Source organism: Pan paniscus, chromosome 17 (assembly GCF_029289425.2).
Source record: "Pan paniscus chromosome 17, NHGRI_mPanPan1-v2.0_pri, whole genome shotgun sequence".
Lineage (NCBI taxonomy): Eukaryota > Metazoa > Chordata > Mammalia > Primates > Hominidae > Pan > Pan paniscus.
In genome coordinates this window covers 28,853,963-28,881,886 of record NC_073266.2, presented here as the reverse complement: position 1 = coordinate 28,881,886, position 27,924 = coordinate 28,853,963, and the positions used below count along the sequence as shown (strand labels likewise).

Below are 27,924 nucleotides of genomic sequence, written 5' to 3'. Positions count from 1 at the left end.
AGTGTAGAAAATGAGTTGAGAGGTAAGATAGGAGGCAGGAATTACAGACATGCAGGTAAGAAGTGATGATGTTCTGATGGAGGCAGTGTCTCCAGGACTACAGAAGAACACATTCAAACAGCAGCAAAAATCAACAGGACTTTTCCACTTATTGCATGCTGCAGCTAACAAAAATAGTTTCACAAGAAAGCTAACAGGTTCAGGTTGAGAGAGGTTGAGTTAGCTATCCACGTTGGGTTCTACGTGGTGATTATCTATGAGAAAGAGGTAAAGACTGAGACAGAGGTGGAGGTCATCAACTCAGAAAGATGTGTGGGGCTGACATATGCGGAGGCAACAAATATTAATAAAGAATAACACAATTGCATAGAATAACAAAGAGTGAAGGCATTTTTCCCGTATAAAAGAATAATGAGCATATTTTTAGGCTGAGGAAAATAGGTTAGAAGAGATGAAAGAACTGGAGACACAGAGATTGATGAAATAACTGATAAAGCAATGTCTTTCTGAGAAGAGGAAAGAATATGGGCTTCAAAAACACAGCAAAACAGATTAAACAGTGAAGAGACTTGCTTCCCAAGAAACATGAAAGGGAAATAAGGATGGCTGAATATGTAGGTAAATTTGTAAGATGAATACAGGAAAAAGCATCTGTGTGCCTTTAAATACACACAATAAAAGATGTTTAACAGGAGACTTAAAAGGACTGTGCAAAAGAAGGGTGATGTTAATGCCTATGTGAGCTCCCACTTAAACAGTCACCATCTACATTCTCATGAAATTACGAAGTTCCCTCTCATCATAATGCTGTTTTCAAAACCATTATTTTCACAAACAGGTGATTATTTTCTAAAATACTGATGAACAAAAACATATGTAAGTCATCTGAAAACATAACGCATTGTGACTGCATTTTAAATTCTGGTATTTTTCTTCTTATAACTACAAAATATACAGTATGCATATATAATACAATTGTTTACAAGTGTGAAGAAATCAGACTTTAACGTTCTTACTCTTGCACTGGCACTACGTTAATATAAAATTCTGAACCTTTTAAGGACTTCTAGGATTCCTCACTTATGCCTTATTCATAAAAATGAGGAGTTGACCTAGATAACCTGTAAGATGTTTTCCCACTCCAAAGGAGCTCCTGAAGCTAGTGCTGTTATGCAAAATAAATGTGTCTTCTACATGTTTATGAATTATGTATTTCCCATTTTGTCCATATTAAAAAATATATATTTTTCCCTTGTTATAAAGAACATTAGTGGGCCAACTGGTAAAATTCAATAAAGGCTAGATTAGCTAACAGTATTGTATCAATGTTAATTTCCTAATTTTGGTAACTGGACTACAGTTATATATTAACATCTGTGTTTTAAAGAAATATATAGTATTTTAAAAAGGTAAAAAGAATACCATGTCTAAAACTTATTCTCAAAGAGTTCAGAAAAAAAGAATAAAGCAAATATGGTAAAACAGTATTTGGAAAATCTACATGGACATATGAAATTCTTTGTGATATCCTTGCAAAATTTCTGAAATCATTCAAACTAAAATTTTAAAAGTATAATAAGATATTGTTCAGAAAGGGGGAAGAGAAGAGCAAATGGGTAAAACTTGTAAGACCTCGTATGTACTATCTAATAAATATAATGAACTTCTGTTTTGTTTATTGTTTTTTTAAGAGACAGGGTCTCGCTCTGTAGCCCAGGCTGGTGTAAAGTGGTATGATCATAGCTCACTGCAGCCTCAAACTCCTGGGCTGAAGTGATCCTCCTGCCTCAGCCTCCTAAAGTGATGGAATTACAGGGCCTTGAAGTTCCTTGATCACTATCTCACCTTGGTGTTAAAATTAAATTTTAATATTCTCAGCTGCAAAAATGAACGGAGAATGACTGGTCAAATAACTGTTTGTCTGATAAATGTAAACTTGTTAGTTTGTCCAAACTTAAAACTCTTAGAATGATTTTTTTAAAAGGAAACTAGAAGACAAAGTTTCCCTAGTACAGTATTAAATTGTGGATAGAACTACAGCATGCACGGCTTCAAAAATGTCGAAAGTATAAATTCTCTAAATTCTAATTTTTCCTGGTAAAATATAATAGTCAATACAAAATCAAGCTGTTCAATGCTAAAATTCTGATATTCCTAATTGTCAGACTTTGAAATGCTATTGTACAAGACAAATTTTTTTTTTGAAAATTGAGGCCCTTTGTGACTCTGTATAATGGGAATTATCCTGTCTCCTAAGAGACGTAGGTATCAAGAGCACCAGAGGACAGTCCAGAAACTACCTACTTAAGGAGGAATCTTAAGTGTCTTTTTGTGCCTACATAAGTTTATAATTAATATCTTCAGAGTTCCTTAGTAGAGACTATGGGCCTAGAAAATTAATTACAGGTATTTCAAGGAGAAAATGACTTGTAGAACATCTGGCTAAAGAGGCATTGTATCCTGAGATAAAAGCAAACACGCTCCAGGATACCTTCCAAGTACTGTGAATGAACTCAACGAAGTTTTAGCATTCATGAAATATTTCCAAATTTGTGCTAATAATTTTTTTTCATATAGTTAGCATTAAGCTAAACTGGAAAAATCCAGCAAAAGTGGTTTAGTTACTTCAGATTTTTGAGGTCAAATCCATATTTCCCTAGAATAATTCATTCAGGATTAATATGTACACCAACGGGCCAGGCCCAGCGGAGACAAAGGGAGGAGCTGGACGCCACACTACATGGCCGGGAGGCTACTGGATGATAGATGCCAATATGTAGCCAAAAGGATAGGATTAAAATAGTGCTCTCATTACAGCACTACTGATGATGAAGACAAAAGCTCTGTACTTCCTGGACAACTCAGTGCATCTAAGACAGCACTTTGTTAAACGAGGGTATGGATGGAACAAGAAGCTTCCCAGAGAGCAGCAAGTACAAAAACAGGGAGAATTAAGAGAACATGGTGCATTCAGAGAACAATGTGATAACGAATGCTTATTTTACATACTTTTAAAATGCAGATTTGAGTATTTCAACTCTGCTTCTGAGAACTAGGCTTTATCAGCACTTTCAAAGAAGCATTAACAGCCTGATCCAGGGTGAGTGAAAGATCTGATGTGTAAGTCAGATGTTTGGAATCAATAAATGCTTCAAAGAGTAATAAAGTGATAGTAAATGTTTCTAGGGTCAGATGAAACACTATACAATAAACAGTGGTGGAAATATGTTGCCAAAAACTTGCTTACTTTGTAAGACATTTGTTTGAAAAACCTGAATCTAAGAAACTGAGAGAACTTTGAGAACAGGAACTAAGTTCTATCTTTCCATTTACAGTTTCTGGTTCACAGGAGGTGCTCAGTTAACTTTTGCATAATCAATCAATCAATCTTAATACCACAACAGTTTAAGACAGCTTAAAACAAATGCCACTGTGCTATTTAAGGGAGGGCAAACAAACTAATGGTTCTGAGATTTAATAATATATAGGACTACTTCTTTATAGTTTGTCAAACTATGCAAAAGCTTTTACAATATTTAACATAACTCCTTCCTTAGCCAGGAATGCTCTCTTTCCCCTACCATATCATTAACATAATTTAATAAGCTCTAATATTACTGAAGATCAGCAATACAAGTAGTATTGCCTGGACATTAAGACATACCTCATTACAATGGAAGAAGAATCAAGGAATTGAACTACCTTTAAATAGCTACTGCAGCAATGCTACACACCGGTAGGCGGCAAACATGGCCTTGATAGGCACACTGTTGAGGTCAGTGAAGTTTTACTGGAACACAGCCAAGCTTGTCCATTTATGTAATGTCTATGGCTGCTTATACACTGCAAAGGCCGAGTGAGTAGTTGTGAAACAGAAGAAAGTTTACCAGCTCGTCCTATACAGTTCTCTGTAAATTTACAGTTTCTTACTAGACCCATTTCAGATTTTAAAACAGAAGTTATGTAAGTCTTCAGCATAAACAGGTAATTTTTTAAGTATGCTGATTTCAAAAATGAAAAATAGATAACATTCCCCACCCGCCATCATCACTTTTGTCAAAGTCCTTGCAGCACCTGTTTTCAAAAAAACTGACAGACTTTGCTTGCTAGGAAGACAGGTTTGAGTGATTTTCTTCCTTTACAAAAAACAGTACCTCAGGTTTGTTTGGCTATTCAGCAGGACAGTAGGAGAACGGGCAAAAAGGTAAAACAAGGCAGCAGAGAAGAAAGAAGAACTGCCAAATCAAAACACCAAGAAAGCAAATAGCACAGTATCAAGACCTATAGAAGAAAATGTCCATTAGCATCATGACAAGGGAGGGAAAAGACACTAAGGTAACTCAAGCATTATAGCAGGGACTGTTTCAAAAATTTGTACTAAAATTACTTGAAGTGCATAACTGTAAAAGTTTGTGTACATTTCCCGCATACTAGTAAGTTAGGCTTGAATTAGTTTTTCCCCTAAATATATATTATAATAAATTTTTAAAATTTAAATTTAATAGAAAATTTTCAATGCAAAAACATTTAAAAATAAAAATCACAGCCGACTCTTTATTTAAAACTTTGGTTTCCTTATCAGACTGATATACTTAAAACTGATATACTGGCTAATATACTGGCTTTCTCCTTTAACTGACAGATTACAATCACCATTGACAAAGAATCCAAGATGCGCAACTAAATTATTTGACAGAAAAGGATAATAAAACATATTCCTAAATTAAGTTTTACTCCTTAAGAACAAATTAAAAAAAACCCAAATACTACACAGTGTGTAACAATTACCCTGTATATTGTAGATATCAATGAATGATTGACTAGATAAATAATGTACTAAATAAACATTTTTTAAAAGTCATAATCTACCATTTAGAGTTTCCTATGTGCGAGGCATCTAGCTAATTGTGTTACATGCATCTACTCATTCAATATGTAACCAACCAAAGAGATACTTAACAAACAAATGCACTTAAAGTAAAGCTCTATAAAAATATTCAGCAATTTTTATATTCAAGAGAAATAGCAAACTATCAAAAAATAACATTTGTTGCAGAATACTGGAAATAATGTTTAAAAGCAGTAAAATTAGAAAACAAGGTTTTAAAATTAGAAAATGGTTTCAAAATTATACCTATTTTTGTTTTCTACTGACATCTCTTCTGAACTTTTGCTTTCTTCTTTAAAATACTGGCCTGAGCTAGATGGATTAGCAAAAGTAGATATGAAAGGTCCCAGAGACTGAAAAGCTGCTTGGCGAACCTAGGAAGATAAAAAGGACAATAATAAAGGAATCATTTTGAAAAAGAATTATATACGCACACATTATGTATATTTAATAATCTACTTTCAAATGCCGAAGTATGTTTAGGATAATAATGAAGCTTTTCTAAAGGAAGCCCAGATTCAGAACTTTAGCTAGGATTGAAAAATTCTTACAAGCTATTTTCTCTGGCTGGGCGCAGTGGCTCATGCCTGTAATCCCAGCACTCTGGGAGGCTGAGCTGCGCAGATCGCTTGAGTCCAGCAGTTTGAGACCAGCCTGGGCAACATGGCGAAATCCAGTCTCTACAAAAAATACCAAAGTTAGCAGGGCGTGGTGGCGCATGCCTGTGGTCCCAGCTACTCGGCAGGGCCTGAGGTGGAAGAAGCGCGTGAACCCGTGAGGCTAAGTCTGTAGTGAGCCGTGATCACACCACTGTACTCCAGCCTGGGTGACAGAGCAAGACTGTCTAAAAAAAAAACCCCAAACAAACCCCTATTTGTTCTTTTTTACTTTCAATTGTTTTTATCCTCTCTTGAATGTTTGAACCATGATAATCTAAGTATGAGATACTATGAAACATTTGCATAGAACAAAACTAAAGAAAGTCCTGCTGTGTTCTCAAGAACAAAAAGAATAAGGAAAACCAAGAGTGCCACAAAGAACATAAAAATCAATAAAGCCAACAAAATGTGATAAATACATTTAATGTTTTCAGGTAGGAAAGACTTTAATTTGTTCACTAGAAGGAAGCAAGACAGACGTACCAGAAACATAATATTAACTTAAAATATGTCACAAAGATCTTGAAGCATATACTATTGTTCTTGATGACTGTCTCATGTAGGAGGGGTGATAAAGAAGTTATAGAATTCCACTTCATGTCGTATTTCTGTATTATTTTTAAAATCAGGAATTTTTAAAACATTTGAAAATGAGAGGTTTTATGGAAGGATGGACACAATTGGACAAAGGCAACAACAATGGGAAAACTGGTATGTTACTAAAACCTTGACTTTGCCACACACCAATTTCCCTGAAGTTTAGCATTCCTTTTCCTTTTGAGACAGCTCTTGCTCTGCTGTGGAGGCTGAAATCCTTGGCTTAAGTGATCTTCCAACCTCAGCCTCATGAATAGTTGGGGTCTATAGGCATGTGCCACCACATCCAGTTAATTTTTCTATTTTTTTTGCAGAGACAAGTCCTTGCTATGTTGCCCAGACTGGTCTTGAACTCCTAGCCTCAAGCAATCCTCCCACCTCCTCCTCCCAAAGTGTTAGGATTATAGGCGTGAGTCACTGCTCCTGGCTAGCATTTCTTTTCTTTAAAAAAAAAAAAAAAAAGCATAATAATACCTTTTTCAAGTTTAAGATAATAATTATACAGTAAGCATGATTTTTACAAAAGCAAATAAATGTAGAGATATCTATTATTAGTATTTACCTACTCTTGGAGAAGCATATATAAAAAATGACTCAATTGATTTTTTAAAAAGGCTAGAATTATATGCATGAGAGGGAAAAGAATAGCTTGTATGTGTGTAAACTAAGGGTTTTTCTCCCCTTCGTAAGTCACTTACTTACGAAACATTATGGAAACATTACTTCCATAAAAGGATAAAAGGTCACTTTTAACGCTGTATGCACGAATTTAATCTTCTCTGAATAATGTTAAATCTCTGAGCTTGTTCCCAATAAAGGACATAGAAAACTTAATTTATCTAAATCATTAGTTTAGCTTCTTGTTAGATTAGAATGAAAAAAGTTTAATGTGGAGGAGAGAGATCACAGTGTCTAATAAGTTAATTAAATCCTACTATTAATCTACCTCCTTGATTTCACAAAAACAGAAACTGAAATCCAAATAAAATGACTTCTTCAGTGTTACCCTATAGTTACAATGAAATCAGGACTGAAGTCCAATTTTAACTCTCCAACACATCCCACTGCCTGTAATTGAGTAATTTTCCAACACTATAAAAATATTTCTACTTTGAGCTATTCCTCAAAATAAAGTGATTTTAAGCTATTATTTTTACTAGTTTCAATGACTTTAAGAAATAAACAACTAATGATTTTAAACAAAGGTTCTGGAAACCACTAAAAAACCCACAAGTCACTCAAAGAATAAATATTAAAGAATTTCAGAAATAAAATTAACTTTTAATTCAATTTTAACTTTTGAGAAGGGACAATAGAGTAGATTATAACCTTCCCCAAATGGCTTAATATTGTTCAGACAAAAGACTATCTTGTCTTTTTTTTGCACCTAAATAGGCATAGGATTTACGTGTGTGTGTGTGTGTATGTAAAATAGGCATAAGATACACATTTTTCTCAGACAGGTGCAGCATATATAGCCTGCCCTCTGTATCCACAGGTTCTGTGGATTCAACCAACTACACATTGAAAACATTGTTAGACCCACGATGGTTGTGTCTGTATTGAACAAGTACAGACTTTTTTCCTTGTCATTATTCCCTAAATAATAGAGTAACAATTACTTACATAGCATTTATGCTGTATTAGATGTAAGTAATCTAGAGATGATTTACAGTGTACAGGAGGATGTGCATAGGTTATATGCAAATACTATGCCATTTTGTATCAGAGACTTCTGAGTATCCTCAGATTTTGGTATCCACAAGGGGTCCTGGAACCAATCCTCCATGGATACCAAGGAACAGCTGTATATCTCTAAAATGACTGACATATCCATATTCTCAAATTAACAGGAACTAATGCATGTTACCAATCCAAAACAACGACCAAATACATAGCTTCACAAAGAAAATTGAGTAAGCTATGTTAATCTTTTCTAACAAGCTGATACAGGATATAACAAAAACATTAATATAATATCAAGGCTTAAGAGTCTTGCCCTCTATGTCAATTTTGTTTTGGGAATGAATATGCAAAAGTCCTGAGATTGATCTCTGCCATGACGGTGTGAGGAGCTCAGCTGACCCACTTCTCAGTGAAGTAAGTGAAAATTATAAAACAATAATTCAAAGCCCCTGGAAATGGCCCTAGGAGCAAGCAGCAATTGAAGGGATAACAATTCAAGAAAACTGACAAAATGTAGTATACATCATAAAAAAGCTGAGAGTCTAATTTTTTTTTTTTTTTTTTTTTTTTGAGACAGAGTCTCGCTCTGTTGCCCAGGCTGGAGTGCAATGGCGCGATCTCGGCTCACTGCAAGCTCCGCCTCCCAGGTTCACGCCATTCTCCTGCCTCAGCCTCCTGAGTAGCTGGGACTACAGGTGCCCGCCACCACACCCGGCTAATTTTTTGTATTTGTTAGTAGAGACGGGGTTTCACCATGTTAGCCAGGATGGTCTTGATCTCCTGACCTCGTGATCCACCCGTCTCGGCCTCCCAAAGTGCTAGGATTACAGGTGTGAGCCACCGCGCCCACCTGACCATTCCCTCCTTGTAACGCCTCCAGTGAGGTGAGGTGGAGACAGCAGTGTGCTGTAGCCAAGCACACTGGGGTCTGCTCTCCCGCAGCTCCCGGGCACAGGCTGCATCGCTCCAGCTACCTGATGCTGAGGTCCAGTCCTGAGTGAGAGCAGCTGAGGGGTGAGGCTCCTTTCTTCCACCCTCCTTTGGGTGTGGCACACTGAAAAGGCTGGGGCCCCAAAAGCCACTGGTCTACCTCACAGGGTGGTGATTCCTCACCAGGAGAAAGAAGCCAAGGGAACCTCAGGCTGCTGCCCTTCCATACCCACTAAGCCCCTGTCATACCAGGGTGGCTGTGGGCAGACCCAAAGCTGTACCTCCTGGAGTGGGGAAATAGTCTTCACTCAAGCATTCCAGCCAGTCACTAAACAAGCAAATAACAGTAACAAGCCCCCATGGGGGAGCGAGGACAACCAGTATCAAACTACACATATTATCTAAAATGTTCAACTCTCAACAAAACACTACAAGGCAGGCAAAAAAAAAAAAAAAAATCCATACATTAGGGGGATAAAAGAGACAGGCAACAGAAACTGATTGTGAGAGCAATCAGATTTCAGACTTAAAAAAAGACTTCAAAGTAGCTATTATAAACATGTTCACAGAACCAAAGGAAATGATGATTACAGAAGTAATGGGAGTTATGGGGACGGTGCTGCATCAACTAGAGTGTAACATCAATAAAGAGAAATTATAAAAAAGAACCAGATGGAAATTCTACAGCTGAAAAGTGCAATGACTAAAATAAAGTCAGTACATGAGCTCAACAGTAGATCTGAACTGGCAGAACAAATAATTGTTCTATTGAAGATAGATCAATAGAGATTATGCAAGCCAAAGAATAGAGAGGGGGAAAAAATGAGGAAAAATGAAAAGGGCCTCAAAGAAATGTGGGCCATCATTAAGCACATTTAACATATACATAATGGGAATATTAGAGGGAGAGAAGAGAGAAGGAAAAATATTTGAAGAAACATTGGCTCAAAACTTTTCAAACGTATTGAAAAACGTAACTTACATAACTAGGAAGTTCAATCAACTCAACTCCAAGTAGTATAAACTAAAAGAGGTGCACATACGGATACATCACAGTAAAAATTCTGAAAGTCAAAGGCAAGGAGAAAAATCTAGAAAGCAACAAGAGAAAAATGACACATCACTTACAAGGGAACCCCAATATGATTAACAGCTGACTTCGCAGCAGAAACAGAAGAGGTCCGAGGCAGTGGCATAACACACTCAATCTCACATTAAGTAAAGCTGTCTTTCAAAACTGAAGGTGAAATAAAGACATTCACAGATAAATGAAAACAGAATTTGTTGTTCGCAGAACCACATTAACAAGAAATACTAAATAAAGTTTTTCGGGTTGAAAGCCATTTACCCCAGATGATAATTCAAAGAAGGAAGGAAGACCTCTAATCCACAACCTAACCTTCTGCCTAAAGACACTGGAAAAAGAAGCAAAATAAACTAAACGCAAGCAGAAGGGAGAATAAAGATTAAAATGGAAATTAATGAATAATAGAAAAATAGAGAAAACCAATGAAACCAAAAGTTGGTTCTGTAAAAAGATCAACGAAGCTGACAAGCCTTTAGCAGACTGGCCAAGAAACAGAGACAAGACTCAAATTACTCAAATAGGAAATGAAAGAAGAGGCATTACTACTGACATTACAGAAATTAAAAGATTATAAAGGAATCCTATGTATAATCATATACCAACAAATTAAGTAACTTAGATGAAATGTACAAATTCCTAGAAAGATACAAACTATGAAAACTGACTCAAGAAAAAAACACACAACAGACCTATAACAAGTGAAGAGACTGAATTAGGAATTTTACAACTATCTACAAAGAAAAGCCCAGGCCCAGACGGCTTCACCACTGAACTCAACCAAACATTTAAGAGATAATCAATAACAATTCTTCAAAAACTCTCCCCAAAAATAGTAGAGGAGGGAACATTTCCTAACTCATTTTATGAGGCCATTATTACTCTGACAACAAACCAGACAAAGGCACCATAAGAAAACTACAGACTATTATCTCTCATGATATGGACACAAAAACCCTCAACAAAATACTGACAAACTGAATCCAGCGACACATAAAAAGAATTATACAACTATGACCAAGTGGGACTTATTCCAAAGATGCAAGTGGTTTCACATCTAAAAATTAACATAATACATCATGCCAATTAAATAAAAATCAACAGGACTTAAATGTGTAAAGAAATTTTTGTCCTGTTACAAAAAAACACACAAACTATTAATATAGTAGTCTTTCTACTGTCTATTCCTAAAAGTATAAAAAATAATATATCTTAAATTATAAGTTATTTCTTATGAGGTCAAAATTATGTTTGCTTTAAAACGGACACAAATGTATTATTTTACAAAAGTGATAATCAAAACCCTACCCAACGTGAAGGATCACTGATCAAATTAATAAAAAGTGCTGATAATTTGGTCCGTCGGATTTCTTGACATGTTGCACATGAAACCGCCATGAAGCATTCAGCACAAGCCTTTCGGACTCCCCATACATTATCAGAACAAAGCTGGAAAAATCTGGGCAGCTATGTGAAAAGGAAAGAGTCTTGTTAGTTGGATAAAGATAGCAGATTTCATCAGTTACTTCGCTTTCATTTTCTGCTTTCACGCTTCTTTTGTTTGTTTGTTTGTTTTGAGACAGAGTCTCACTCTTTTGCCCAGGCTGGAGTGAGGTGGTGCAATCTTGGCTCACTGCAAACTCCACCTCCTGGGTTCCAGCAATTCTCCTGCCTCAGCCTCCCAAGTAGCTGGGATTACAGACGTGTGCCACCACGCCCAGCTAATTTTTGTATTTTTAGTAGAAATGAGGGTTCACCATGTTGGCCAGGCTGGTCTCGAACTCCTGACCTCAGGTGATCCACCTGCCTTGGCCTCCCAAAGTGCTAGGATTACAGGTGTGAGCTACCACGCCCAGCCTCAGTGTTTTAAATGTTGGATTGTCTTAAAAAGTAGGATCTATTAGTATTTATACTCAACAATTTTCAATAAATCACATCTAATTTACTGTCTATTCCTAAAAGTATAAAAAATAATGTATCTTAAATTATAAATATATAACATATAATAATATATCTTAAATTTTAAGTTATTTCTTATGAGTCAAAATTATGTTTGCTTTAAAACGGACACAAATGTATTATTTTACAAAAGTGATAATCAAAACCCTACCCAACATGAAAGATCACTGATAAATTAATAAAAAGTGCTGATAATTTGGTCCGTCGGATTTCTGGCTATGCAAAAGCATACTGGATTGTCTTATGCAATATTTCTGGCTATGCAAAAGCACTCCCAACAATCATAGCTTAAATGTTATACAAGAGCTTGCCCCTGAACTTAATTATTTTGCATAAGAGATGGCTTCAGAAACTCTTTAGGTATGGTGACTTATACATCAAGTATAGGCATCTTGTGTACTATTTAAAACTAACTTGCTATAGATTTAATATGTCATCAACATTCTTGAGGGTTGCAATAAAATTAAAGGTTCAATTGAATAAGTAAGAATTGATTTGCTTAACAGAAATGGAAGAGGTAAAAACAGATCAATGGTTCTGAAACATATCTATATTTTTAATAAATATCAAAAAGATAATTCAAACGCCCAGATTACAGATATTTAAACTCCTAAATTCAAAATTATCTTTCTGGTTTATATTCATGGAATTGTGTTAATAAAACTTTGGAGTAAACGTGTGCATTTCAAACTTTATGTACTACTTTGTAACACACACTGTTTACTCCTTTATATCTGCAATACTTACCAACATTTCTTCAGTAGCTTGCTGGCCAACTACACTGCAAATATCTCCAAAATTGGCAGCACAGACCTGACAACAAAAGCATCATTGACATTTCAAAATATTACACATAAGGTTCTTCTAAGATAATCTTTTAAATATCATGTATCAGTACATTAACCACTAGAACTATGTTCTTAAACAGAAGAAAAAAAACGACAAAAAAATACCTTTCGAACGTGAAACATTCTGCAATCGCAGCACATCTCACAAAACCTAGGGAGGATAAGACGCTCTGTAATATCCTTCCCAACCATGGGAGCCATTTTGCACATTATCTAAAATAAGTAAGAACAAACACACACTGAAAATATCAAGTAAGCCTCTTTCAGTTAAATTAAATAACTTAATAAAAGTATATAATTTGAGGAAACATAAAATATGATATGGCATCATTACACTATATACATGACAGAAAACATTCATAGCCAATTATTAATTTCATCTTATTTATCTAAGTAGGAAACAAAGACAGATATTAACCACAATCAATAAAAACAACCAATAAATACTGCATGCCCAGTAAACCCACAGAAAATCCTAACAATTTCATTTTTGTCCACAGTTTCCATCTTACTACTACTTCATCATTTTGCCTGGTAATTTTAAAAGCAAAACAAACAAACAAAAACCTACATTTTCCCAATTTAAAAAATTGGTGACTGTTCAAAGGGAAAATTATCCCCAGGAAAGATCTAGATTTAGCATATCTGTATTGCTAAGAAAAAATTCAGTCCTCGCCTTGCAAAGCACCCTGTGAACTAAAGCTCATACATATCAGAACCATGTCCTGGTTTTGCAAAGCTTCAGTTCCAGGGAAAGCATGAACACAGTTCTGATACAGGCATGTTTCAGTTAACACAATAGCAGGCAAAGTGAGGATTAACTTTATTTGAAAACTGGCCCTCTATTTAGATACATTGTTCCCACAGTTAATACAGAAAGAAATGGGATAGCCTGTCGTCATTTATCAATTGTATCAATTGCTAGACTGTACAAACAGGACAAAATAAAGAAGTAAAAGAGATACAGATTGCAAAGAAAGAAAATTCTCTCTATTCAAATATGACATGGTTGTCTACACAGAAAATCAGAAGGAATCTACAAAGAAGCCACCAGAATAAGTATGTTTAGGAAGGTTGTAGGCTATAAATTAGAATATAAAAATCTATTGTATTTCTACAAATTAGCAATGAACAATGAACTGGAAACATTTAAAAACAGTATCACTCACAGAAGTACTTTTAAAAAATATGAAATCGAACAAAATACACACAAGAACTTTCTGCTGAAAACTACAAAAGATTAAAGATATAAATCAAAGACCTAAATAAATAGATCTACCATGTTCATAGACTGTGAAACTGGCAATTGTCTCCAAATTGATCTACAGATTCAACACTATCCCCATGAAAATCCCACCATCATCAGAACTAGAGATAACGCCTACATCTCCTAAATCCCAAAACCAGTTTTGTTTTTTGAATAAGCATCTCCATGCTCTAGTTAACAATCCAAAGTTATGCTGTATATCACTGATGTAGCATAACTAAATTTATTTAAAAATGAATTATTTTTATTAAGAAATTAATTTTTATTAAGAAATAATTATTATTTCTCTATCTATTAAGATAGAGAAAATATGGGAGCCATGGAATATAAAACATGACCAAAAAACAAACACAACTGTAAGAGAATCATAAGACTCCTACTAGCACTGGATATAGTTTTTAAATTTTTTATTGTAATGTTTTACTAATTTTACATTGCATCGAGAATTATAATACAGCAAGTTAAACGGCTCAATATAAACCAAAAATTAGGCCAAGACCAAAACTGATTTCCTTCATTGCAAAAATCCTAAAGTGAAAAAAGAAATAATGATGTTTTGGAACTAGGAAGAAGTGGTGGTTATACAACTTTGTGAACATATTAAATGCCACTAACACTAAAATGATTTTATGTCATGTAAGGTTCACTTCAGTAAAAACATTACTGAAAAAGTAAATTTATTATTAACTGGTAACTGAGTATCTAAAAATAATAGATTCAAGAAATTTTTCAAGGGAAAGAGACTAGAGAGATCATCTAATTCATCCCATTACTGATGATCCAGAAGCACTATATATAGTGTGATTATTAAAAAATATCAACAAAGACGGAACCATATTATTTTAGGCTTAAGGAGTGAACTCTTACTATCCAAATAGATATGAATAAATTTCCAGACGAATTTATCACTTTTCTAATTTACCATGAGAATTACTACTATCCAAACTCAGGAACCAGATGTGAATCACAACAGATACTACTCTATTCTAATTCATGCCCTATCATGGGCCTTCAAGTAATCAGAATATTTGCAAACCATGTCAAAAAAAAACCCAGAAACTTCCTATTACATTTGACTTTATGATGTGCGTAATGACTTAACAATCTGTATATTCTTCTGATAACCATCACTGATGTCATATATCCTGGGAAATGTACTTGCCTGACCATCCTTCCCACAAAGACCATACCTGTCAGAGCAGGAGCAAAGTATTATTTTATTTCCACTGTGCTTACACAGTGCCTAGAAAAGTGTTCAATACCTACTGAAGGGGTTCAAGTGTTTCTTCGTTCAGTACAGGGTTTTTAAAATTTTAACTGCACTGTTAAAATAACCATTTCAGTTTTCCATTTTGACATAATAATTTACAATTATGTATTTTTTCGTATTGTGTGCAGAAGGTACACTTTCCTTTGTAAGCCTTTATGTCCCTTTCTAGCCCTGATTGTATTTCAAATTTAATGATTTGTGACAACTTTAACAGAAAGCAGCCTTTTCTTTCTTTCTTTCTTTTTTTGTTTTTTTAAGACAGAGTCTTGTTCTGTCAACCAGGCTGGAATGCAGTGGAATGACCTCGGCTCACTGTAACCTCTGTCTCCCAGGTTCAAATGATTCTCGTGCCTCAGCCTCCAGAGTAGCTGGGATTACAGGCATGTGCCACCACACCTGGCTAGTTTTTTTTGTATTTTTAGTAGAGATGGGGTTTTGCCATGTTGGCCAGGCTGATCTCAAACCCCTGGTCTCAAGTGATCCTCCCACCTTGGCCTCCCAAAGTGCTGGGATTACAGGCATGAGCCACTGCACCCAGCCCAGCCTAATTTTTTTTTTTTTCCTTGAGGCGGAGTCTTGCTCTGTCGCCCAGGCTGGAGTGCAGTGGCCTGATCTTGGCTCACTACAACCTCCACCTCCTCCCAGGTTCAAGTGATTCTCCTGCCTCAGCCTCCCAAGTAACAGGGACTACAGGCGCACACCACCATGCCTGGCTAATTTTTGTATTTTTTTGGCAGAGCCAGGTGTCACCATATTGCCCAGGCTGGTCTCCAACTCCTGACCTCAAGTGATCCACCCACCTCGGCCTCCCAAAGTGCTGGAATTACAGGCATGAGCCACCGTGCCTAACCCCGGCCTGACTTTTAATAAGCACCTCTTATCAGCCACATTTTGCATAAGTGGAAAAATGGCATTTGACTTACAGCCACAGCTTCTGTTTTCACATCATCATTGCTATCTGGGGCTGTCAGCTCTATGAGGACAGGGCACACTTTGGTCTCCACATCAAATCGTTCAATGAGCTCCTGCTCCAACAGAGCCAGCAAAGCTGCCTGACTTGTTTTCCTCACCTAGGAGAAAAATAACAACACAAAGAAAGTACATATGCAACATGACAAAATTCTATCACTTGATTTTTATAAACAAAGATTTCTCATCTCAAAGGGACCCATAACTGGCAAAACTCCGCAAATAAATATTTGTGTTTATTTTCTTCAACTATTACAAAGACTACAGAACTTCGTAGATTGTGTTGTAACAGAGGAAGTGGACAGAGCCATCCTGGTAAAAGATGCCTCACAAAGTAACAAACCTTTTAAGGGACCGCTAGGAGGTTACCAAGTGAGAGTGCAGTTACTAGGCATTGTCCATAATGGCATTAAAGGGATCTACTAGATTTGTCAGACTCTAAACACATCTTGTCTAAGATAAATATTCATTTTTGAAAAACAGTAAAACATTCCAAAGAGAACACTTAGGCTAGGCTATTCTCCATATATTACACTACGTAAATTTCTTTTAAGAACATATAAATGGCACTCTTACCTGATTATTCTGATCTGCAAGGTATCTAACCACAATAGGTAGTAAGAATTTTGAAAAAGCATATGGTATTGAAGGCCGGTTTTCTTGACAAAACAGTGCGATGTGAGGCACCTGTTCCATCAGCTCCGCTCTCACAGTTGGTTCTATTGAAATAACGGCAATGTGAGCAAACATGTTCTCCTGCAGCAACAAAACCTTTATCTGTTCTTGAGGGTACTTAGGAAGGCTATGGACTTTCATCTTCAAAATATAAAGGAGTTGAGACAACATCCTTTAATTCTGCATTCCTTTTCAGAATCATACACAGATCAATCCCATGAGTGAAAGGAAGACCTTATCTTCAATCCAAGCTTCTGTTGTTCACAGTATGCACTGAGTATCTAACCATTTCTTAACAATAAATAAATTTATTCATCACCTACACTGTGCCACACTGTGCTAGGGGTTAAATATCCTATGTGATATTTACATCAATACTCTGACACATACACAGTATTATCCATAAATTCCACTATTTAAGAACCTACTAGGACAAGTCATAAAAACTAGTTCCTAATCTCAACTTAGTCAATAAATGAAAGATAATTAGACTTAACTAAGACTAAAAATGGGTAAATGAAAATTAAAGATGACAATTATTTTTTAAACACCTGAAAAGACCCAAGTGCATATGGCAAATTTAAATGTGAGAAATATGGCATTTCAAATTTCTGGGCTTCAAAAAGATGAAATGTCTAAGAAGCAACAGTAGGAAAATCAGCTAGTTAGCATGGAACAAAAGTTCCTACTGCACATCATAAAGATCAAAAGTACTAAAAGATAATATTAAATGTTCAATCTTGAGGTGGGAAGACAAAATCCAAAAATCAACCGTAAGACCAACTAATTACACTTTATAAAAACTTTATTATAGGCTGGGTGTGCCTGTAATCCCAGCACTTTGAGAGGCCAAGGCGGGCAGATCACTTGAGGTCAGGAGTTCCAGACCAGCCTGGCCAACATGGTGAACCCTGTCTCTACTAAAAATACAAAAATGAGCCAGGTGTGGTGGTGCATGCCTGTAATCCCAGCTACTCCAGAGGCTGAGACAGTAGAATCACTTGAACACGGGAGGTGGAGGTTGCAGTGAGCCAAGATCGCGCCACTGCACTCCACCCTGGGCAACAGAGCAAGACTCTGTCTCAAAAACAAACAAACAAAAAAACTTTATTATAGATAACAGATACCAATACTCAGTTAAAAGGGAAAACAGCCTGGGAGCAAATTCATGTATAACACAGTATTAGGAAGTGAACACACTGTTCAATAAATAATAAGAAAGAAAATAAGGATACAAGTAGGCAATTCATAGAAGACATGCAAGTGACTGAAATACAGACAGACATGATGGATTATCAGTAACAAGTCATTGTATCGGACCTAACTAGAACTCTGGTACCCATTATTATTATGCATTAATAAAGCTACATTAAAGTAAATATGTATGAATGTGTCTACTAGGATTTCAGATATCAACAGAGAAATTAACATACCTTTAAGTAGATAATACTGTATTTTACAAAGCTCAGAATCTTATCAACAAACCAATATCTGGAATTTCTATTATACTGCTGTACCATGTGAAGTTGGCCAGATATGAACAAAATAGAGTGTTTCTGTTTTGAAGAAAAACCTAATTTTTAAAAAAGTAAACATACAGGCCTCTGCTTTTCTCACGGATCCTGAATTTTCTAAGTTAACACTGACAATTGCTTATATTTTTGAAGCAAAAGGAGGACACAAGTTATGGTTTCAGTTAAAAATGAAATCAGCAACTTTTCTTTCTTCAAAGCCCCGCTTAGGCAAATAGACTAATGGGGCGGGGCGGGGGAATAAAGCCCAGAAACAGACGCATGCATGTACAGACAACCGATTTATTAAAAGGTGAACTGGGAAAGATGGTCTTCCCAGTTGTGTCAACTGGCTACTCACATTAAAAAAAAAAAATGAAACTTGTCCTCCACTTTGTATCACGCACATGAATAAATTCCAGGTGGAATACAGATCTGAATGTCAAGGCAAAAAACAATAAGGCTTCTCTGTGTTAGAGAATACAGGAAAAGATATTTATGACTTTGAGATTGGAAAAAATCTCAAAGAAGACACAAACGGCATGACCCATAAAGGAAAAACACTTCTCTTCTTTAAGAAGCATCACGGAGTGCAAAGAGAAGCCACAGAGTGAAAAAGATATCTTTAATACACATAAATGACATACGGCTCATATGCAGAATGAATTCCTGTAAATCTGTAAGAAAATGACTACCAATTTTTTAAAGGGGGAAGAGACTTAGACATTTCAAAAAAGAAGAAGCCCGGCATGGTGGCTCATGTCTGTAATACCAGCACTTTGGGAGGCTGAGTCAGGTGGATCACTTGAGGTCAGAAGTTCAAGACCAGCCTGGCCAACACGGAGAAATCCCATCTCTACTAAAAATACAAAAATTAGGCAGGCATGGTGGCGCATGCCTGTAATCCCAGCCACTCGAGAGGCTGAGGCAGAAGAATCACTTGAACCCAGGAGAAGAAGGTTGTAGTGAGCCAAGGTCATGCCACCACACTCCAGCCTGGGTGACAGAGTGAGACTCCATCTCAAAAAAAAAAAAAGATACCCAAATAGCCAGTAAGTGTATAACCAGGTATGAACTTCACTGGTTACTGAGGAAATGCAAATTACAACCACAATGAGATACCACTATACATCCATCCCATTCCGGGGGAAAATAAAAGCAGATGGTAAATTTTGGGGAATAAAAAAATCAAGATAAAAGCTAATGAAAGGTAAGGCAGAAGACTGAAAGGTTCTCAGCTGCTTATTTGTCTAAACTAAGGATACATATTTCATTCACTTCAGAGCTATGTTATTATTCAATAGTCTTTATCTTACCCAGCTATCACAATAAGCCCAGTCCTAAAAATTAGAAACCTCAGGGTCAAATCCTCTCTCTTCCTCACTCTATCCAGAGGTTAGCCTTGGAATCCCTCCTAGTACTTCAATTTCTATCCAACAATTCATCCTTATAACAATTAACTGGCTGGTCACGGTGGCTCATGCCTGTAATCTCAGCACTTTGGGAGGTTGAGGCAGGTGGATCACTTGAGGTCAGAAGTTCCAGACCAGCCTGGCCAACATGGTGAAACCCCTTCTCTACTAAAAATACAAAAATTAACTGGGTGTAGTGGCGCATGCCTGTAATCCCAGTTATTCGAGAGGCTGAGGCAGGAGAATTGCTTGAACCTGGGAGGCAGGGGTGGTTGCAATGAGTGGATATCACGCCACTCTGCTCTAGCTTGGGCAACAGAGCGAGACTCTGTCTCAAAAACAAAAACACCCAATTAATTGGTATAGTCTTCCAATCAAGTCTTCTTGTCACCCATCTTTTTCACCATATCAGTTCATACTGCTACACTACACTGTTCTAAATCACAAAAAGGTAAAGTCATCAGCATGGTTTATTATAAACCTTTACAATCTAGCCCTCACCTAACTTACTTAACAGCCTAATTTTTCTAACCTGGAAACTCAGCAGGTTAGTCTCATTGTCAGGTTGGCCTCATTGTTGACCAAAGGGGCCACCATCTTGAACTCCTCTCTCTATCTTTTCCCCTCCTGGGTATGCCCTTTTCCCTCTCTATACCTCATCTATCAAATCCAACTTAAATGTCACTAACTTTCTGAAGCCTGCCCCGATCCTTCCCATTATAATTTATTGTTTATATGTTGGCTGCATTCACTAAACTGTTAACTTGATGACACAAATCCTTGTTCACCTTAATAACTGCTCTAGCATTTAATCTAGAACCTGGTATAGAGTATGTACTGTTTGATATATACTGAATGAATGGAATTATGTCAATAGAGACATTTACTATGAATTTACCAACGTGAGAACATATTTTAAAATACGCACACACACACTTACAAAAAAAAAAAAACTCTGGAGTTGGTAAACAGGTAAAGGAAAACACAAATCTATCCTTAAAGAGTATCTGTCTCTACTAAAGAACATAACCATAATAGGCTATAACAGTGCCATGAATTTATGTTAAATTGTTATTTAACTTAAATCAAATTAAAAAAATAAGTAAAAATTATGCTTGATGAGACCCCTCCTAAAACCATTCTAGAACAAGCATATACATAAGCAATTATGTACACAAAGGTAGATTATTGCTCAGTTAAGCCTACAAATGTTCTGCCCACCCTGTAAGAATATTAGAAACATTTAAGGCTTATGTAAACATTTAACACATTCCCATTAAAATGAACTGTTCATCAAAAGATGAGCTTGTCTAAAAATTAAAAAATAGGGCTTGCTGAGATGCCAAAAAGTCTGTCAGAGGTAGAAAATATACTTTAATAAAGGTAATAGATTTAAGGAAAAAAGTTTTAAGATTTTTGGATGGTTTCTAAAATCAAGTATAAAAATATGTTTAATATTACCTTAAAATAGTTTTATGTGTTAAGTATTCAGTATATTTTACTACAACAAAAGATATATTTATAAAAACTTTAACATCACCATTTTCTAAGCCTTAAATCAAGTTTACCTCTTTCTTAAGCAGACTTTCTTATCTTCACTTTGGAGATAAACCAGCTTTAGTTTTACAAATGGTTAATCAACATTTTTTTGCAAGTGAGAAACCACACAGAAAGCAAGCTTTCTATAGTTGCCTAAAATAATTTACAGCCTCCTCCATCTCTTTTAATGTATTCAAAATTATTCTATATATTTTTATTAATCCTAAAATATTAATATACATGATGCAAAACAATGTTTTTAGATTTGTTTTGATGAGAAATTTCTAAAATTAAACTAAATGAGCCCACTGTAAAATGTCCAGGTCTCAGTAACAAATTTTACTTTTGTTGTCACTGATGGGTTTGATAATTACTTAGGAAATATTTTAAAGCTATCTCATATCACATTAACTTCTTCATTAGTTTTTAGAAACACAAATTTGGTCAAAGAAACCTTTCTAGAACAGAGTAAATTCACTTTCTCCACATATACCTGAATCATCGGCCAATCTGCTAATTCTTTCCAAAACAGCAATACAATCTCTTTCATCATCGCAGACTTCCCTCAAGGTATCGAGCAAACTCCGGGCCACCATTTGTCTACACAGAAAAACAAAATTATGTATGTTCAATGGCATCAATAGCTAATATCCAGAATTTTAATTTTTTGAGACAGGGCCTCATTCCTGTTGCCCAGGCCGGAGTGTAATGGTGTGATCACGGCTAACTGCAGCATTGACTTCCCTGGCTCAGGTAATCCTCCCACCTCAGCCTCCTGAGTAGCTGAGACTACAGGCATGCACCACCACACCTGGCTAATTTTTAAATATCTTTAGTAGAGATGCTGTTTCACCATGTTGCCCAGGCTGGTCTCAAACTCCCGGGCTCAAGCAATCCACCTGCCTTGGCCTCCCAAAGTGCTGGGATTACAGGCATGAGTCACTGCACCTGGCCGATATCTAGAATTTTAAAAGACAAAATCTGTATATTTTTTAAGAAAATTTTTTCTTATTACATTATTAAAACATATATTAGGTCTATAATTTCCTAAGTGGCAAATGGCAATATTGATTTTATTTTAACAAGATGAGACTGAATATTTACAACATTTTTTTTTAATCTTTATCTAACTGATTTGGTAAAAAGTCACCAAAAATTCATTTCAGTTGTCCTTCAATTATTACAATGAAAAAACACACTCATTCATTATACAAAATGTTACCCTTACATATTTTTAGTAGTATGAGTTTTGCATAGCTATACCCAAAAAATCTGAACCAAGACTTTTTGATTTCCCAGAAAAGTGTGATATAGGTGGTCTGGGATCATGGCTGGACAAACACAATGCAGTAGGAAGAGTGCTGGCTCTTGGTCACTGCTGTGTGACCCAATGATCTTGAGCATCACCCGTCATACAGCAGGTATACAACATCATGTGTTGAAGGAATAATGTACTTCCCAATAAGCAATTTATATGAATACCAAAATTATGTCCAGTGGCAGAAAAGCAATGGTAATTAATGGTAATTTTTTTTTGCAAAGAAAGCATGTTGTATGCTTACTAGGATCAAAGAATAAACAAGTACAAAACTGCTCATGCTATGATTATGAATAAAACTTGGTGACTCAGATTGTGCCTGTTAATAATACCTCCTTTAAAGTGGATACTTTCATTTTCCCTACTGAAGTTAATAAAACCACCCTTCCACTTCCACTTTAACAAAAAGAATATGCACATACCTGTTAAATATGTTCTCACTTGCAGCATACTTGTCCAATCTCCCCAGGGGCGTCAACATTTCATCTTGTGAGACAAAGTCCAGGGCTGAAGGTATAATAATCACATCAGACTCTGAGCTGTAGTCATCCACACCAACTATCAGAGACATCAGAAATACTCCTTATAACACTTTGAAACTAAAATGTACCCCTTGCCTGTCTGAAGCAGTAAAAATCTGTTTCTGGAATGGTACCAAAAAAAATCACAAGAGACTCTCAGAATCAATCCAGAAGCCACAAATAACTAAAAGATACCTCCTCTCCTTTTTCTACAGATATGTTCTACTTGGCTCTATAAGCACAAAGTTCTACTTGGCTCTAAAAGCACAAAGGTCAGAGGCTACAGAAACTCAGTATGCAGGAAACAGTGATCAGTCTTGAGAACATGTTCAATCAAGACACTAACAACTTGTGAAAAGGCACACAAAAAGTCAAGCACCAATATAGTTAGTCCTGCAATGTGGAAGATAAAGCTAATGAAACTGGTATCTAACTTCACTTAATAGAAGAAAGCTAAAAACATTAATATATTTATATTCATTAAACAAATATTTATTAAATACACTTGTGCCAAGTACTAGAGTAGATGCTGGAGAAACAACAATGAAAATACTGTTTCTGACTTCAAAGAGCTAATATTCTACAGAAAACAATCTACTTTAAAATGATCATTGTAATAAAAGTATGTATTAATACAAACTAAAAGGCCAGACACCCATTCAAGCTGCAGGAGAAGGAAGAGAAGACCAAGAAAGAATGGCTAAAAACTAACCAAAAGGTAATTATTTCAAAGGAACCAAGCAATGAGTGAAGGTATGATTAAACAGCATCTACTACCAAAGGAGTCAAGGAAGAACTGAAAGGTGCCCACTGAATTTGGTACTTTTGTGCCATGCTGTGTGACAAGGGCGATTTTCCATTGCATGAAAGCCGAGAAGCCAAACCTGACTGAAGAGGTAAAGGAAAATATAATAAAGTGAAGACAATGAATACAAAATATACTTTCCAGAACTGTGGCTGTGATATAGTAAACTGGATTAGATTACTAGCCAGGGCATTCAAGCAAAATAAAGATTATTTATTTTGTTCTGTTCCTAATGTTTAAAAGAAGACAGATTTGCACATGGTTATATAATGAAAGTAAACAGTCAACAAATAAATATAAATTGAAGTTTTAGCAATAAGAAAATATTACTGATGGAAACACCATGGGGTTGGAAAGGATGCGATCCAGAGCTAAATCAGGGCCTTTCCCAAAGCCCTAAGAGCTTTCCAAGAAATTTTTATTATTATTTCCTGGCACTTCCTATTCTATCCCCTGCATTACTTGATTTACTTTCTCAATAGTGCCTGTCAACATCTGGTACGTATTAGTTGTTTTACTTATAGTCTGTCTCTCTAGAGTAAGTTATTGGCTCCATGAGGACAGAAATTTTTATCCCATACACTGCTTCATCTCCAGGATATTTCCAGGCACAAAGTAAGCATTTAAGTATTTCTGAAACAAATAAATCTGTTCATCACTCACAATGAGATTTTGTCGTTGTTCCTTTAGCTCTTTTCTTAGGAGAGAAAAAGAAAACCACCTAAGAAACTCCTCCCAAATGTTGCTATATGAGACACAGAAAAGATTCATCATTTCCTGATGAACTGTTATTGCTATTAGGGCATTTTAAAATGCTTGTTTTTAAAGTAAATGTGTATATACCATGGGCCCATCTTACAGAACTGACTACTTTAAACAGATAACATTTTTACTCCCAACAGAACATTATCAAAAAGAGAACACAACAGTTCCTTTTGTTAAAATAAAAATAACTTCTGTACTTAAAGAATACTTAAACATGATCTTCCACTTTTGACAAAGGATGGATTAACAGGAACCAACTTAACCCTCACACCTTAAATGGTAAATAAATAAATAAAATGACAGAGCCAGGCATGCTGATAGTGTCTGTAGTCCCAGCTACTTAGGAGGCTGAAGCAGGAGGACTGCTTGAGCACGGGAGGTCGAGGCTGTACTCTTCTATAACTGCATTTGTGAATAGCCACTGCACTCTAGCCCCTGAGAAACACAGTGAGACCCCCATCTCTTACAAAAAAGGTAAAACATATGAAGCCATGGTTTCAGACACTGGACAAAAGACAGTACTGGACAGTGATCTCTGAGAAAGAGAGGACAAATGAAATGAGCCCTATATTCCTCCAGCTAACTTCCTGGAAATAATTTCCAGAGCACTAGGAGGGTCCAAATATAATCCCAGCAGACTCCTCGAGTTTAGGAGACAGAGTTGAGAATTCAGGGAGGCCAAGGCAGCTAGAATTGGCAGAGGGAGAGTATCAGAGAGGAGGGACCTTCACAGAGAAAGAACTTTAGAAAGCTACAGAAAGTCCCTTTGAGTCTTTAGGTGAGTATTGAAACAGTTTATGTGTGTGAGGAAACTAGTCAGTATTCTGGGAAAAATAACTACCTGAAACGATCAAGTGAACGAATCCTCGATTATCACAAAGGACAAGGACTAGTTTATGTCTCCAACAACAAAAATTTTAAAAATTCTAAAATAAATGAGGCAAAACGCCTAAGAAGTGGCAAATAATTCTCCTGGTTTTGCCTAACAAAGCTTAACAGGCTTCAAAAGAAACAAACTATCTCCAAGAAACTGTGTCACAGAACAAAACTCGAGTATGTAAATGAATATAAAAATAGCTAGCACTCAACAAGGTAAACTCTACAATGTCTAGCATCCAATAAAAAATTACTAGGCACACAAAAGGCAGGAAAATACAAACCATGAGGCAAAAAATTCTACAACAGAAACAGACCCAGGACAAAAAATATAGAATTAGCAGATAAGAACATTGAAAGTTATTTTAACTATATTCCATACATTTAAGAAGGCAGAAAAAAAGAGCATGTTAAGAAGAGAGATAGAAGATGATACGAAAGACCTAAATTGATCTTTTAGAGATGAAAAAAAGATATGAAAAATACATGGGATGGGATCAAGAGCAGATTAAACATTATAGAGGAAAAAATGTGTTACCTTGAAGAAAAAGGGTAAGAAAAATATCCTAAATGAAACAGAAAAAATATGGGGGGGAAGAGAATTAAGCATCAATCAATTGTAGGAAAACTCCAAGCATCCAAATATATGTGCAAATGGAGTCCCCAAAGAAGAATGGGAGGTATAAAATATATTTGAAGAAATAATGGACAAAATTTCCCCAAATTTGGTAAAAACTATCAGTCTACAGACAGATTCAAGGGGTTCAATGAAACCCATGAGCAAGAAACATGAAGAAAAGTATACCAAGGCACAATATAATCAAATTGCTTAAAGCTAGTGATAAAAACTTTCAGGCAGGCGGAGAAAAACTCATGTAACATACAGAAAAACAAAAGAATGATAGGAGACTTTTCCATCTAAAATACAAGCCAGAAGACATTAACATCTTTCAAGTACATAAAGAAAAATACCTACAACTCCATACCTAAGAAACAAGAAATCTTTCAAATATGAAGCTGAAATAAAGATTTTTTCAGCCACACAAAAACTGACATCATCAACAGCAGACATGCACTATAGGAAATAATAAAGCAAACCATTCAAGCAAAAGGAAAATTACACCAGATGAGAATCTGGATCTATACAAAAGAATAAAGGACATCAGAAACAATTAATATGGGGCCGGGCACAGTGGCTCACGCCTGTAATCTTATCACTTTGAGAGGCCGAGGCGGATGGATCACTTGAGCTCAGGAGTTCAAGATCAGCCTGGGCAATATGGTAAAACCTTGCCTCTAAAAAAAATACAAAAATTAGCTGGGCATGGTGGCGTGCACCTGCAGTCCCAGCTACTTAAGGGGCTGAGGCAGGAAGACTGCTTGAACCTGGGAGGCCAAAGCTGCAGTGACCTGAGATGGCACCACTGCACCCCAGTCTGGAGGACAAAGCCAGACCCTGTCTCCAGAAAAAAAAAGAAAGAAAAAAAAAAAGGTTAATATGGGATAAATAAAAAATTTCTTATTTTTCAAATCTTTAAGATAACTGCTTAAATAAAAATATGTACTAAGAAATAAATGGATAAATATATATTGTGGGGTTCACAACATATGTAGAAGTATAATGTATGACTATAATAGCACAAAGGCAGGAAAAGGGTAAAGTATACTGTTATAAAGCTCTTACGCTGTGTGTGAAGAGATACATATTACTTGAAGTTAGACTGTGGAAAGGTAAAAATGCATATTAATTATAAACTCTAAAGCAATCATTATTTAAAAAGAAACACACATACACCAAAGACATATAACTACTAAGCCAGTACACCACCTAAGTAATCTAAAAGAAGGCAGAAAAAGAGAATAAAGGGAACAAGGAAGAGATGGGACAACAAATGAGAAACAAGATAAAGAGATTTAAACACAACCATATCAGTAATTACATTAACTGCAAATGGTCTAAATAGCCCAACTAAAGGCAGAGACTGTCAAATTGGATTACAAACAACACCTAACCATGAACATAATTATACACTGCAGCTTATTCTGTCTACAATTCATAGCAAAATACCTTATTAATTATAAATCAGAGCTGTAAAAGCCACTCAGCCACTCTCATCTGGCCTCAGTTTTCTCCTTTATAAGACTGTTAAGCTAGCATAACCTTGAAGCACCTTTATAAAGGCTCTAGAATTCTATGACTATGACCAAACTGTTTCATCAGTCTCATACTTGTTAATCTTAAAGATAAACAATAAAATTGATTCTGGCCCATAAAAAGCAAAGGGCAGTGGGAAAAAACTCCTACAGCTGTGCCTGTCAAACATAATTATGTTCAAGACAAGCTT

The 27,924-nt window shown here is 35.9% G+C and overlaps 1 protein-coding gene across 4 annotated transcripts in view; it reads right to left on the bottom strand.

Moving 5' to 3' along the window:
* The window catches only part of PPP4R1 (protein phosphatase 4 regulatory subunit 1), a 71,195-nt gene that overhangs the window by 24,932 nt on the left and 18,339 nt on the right, over positions 1 to 27,924 (bottom strand). For 2 of the 4 annotated variants that reach the window (XM_034944093.2, XM_034944095.3), the window contains exons 3-10: positions 23,035 to 23,170; positions 21,788 to 21,894; positions 16,734 to 16,876; positions 16,112 to 16,258; positions 12,757 to 12,864; positions 12,551 to 12,616; positions 11,153 to 11,311; positions 5,135 to 5,262 (exon numbers count right to left, since the gene is read on the bottom strand). In XM_034944093.2, the coding sequence (XP_034799984.1) occupies positions 5,135 to 5,262; positions 11,153 to 11,311; positions 12,551 to 12,616; positions 12,757 to 12,864; positions 16,112 to 16,258; positions 16,734 to 16,876; positions 21,788 to 21,894; positions 23,035 to 23,170 (994 nt within the window). The remainder of the gene's footprint in view (positions 1 to 5,134; positions 5,263 to 11,152; positions 11,312 to 12,550; positions 12,617 to 12,756; positions 12,865 to 16,111; positions 16,259 to 16,733; positions 16,877 to 21,787; positions 21,895 to 23,034; positions 23,171 to 27,924) is intronic. The other 2 variants (XM_034944094.2, XM_034944096.3) reach the window with 1 other exon arrangement.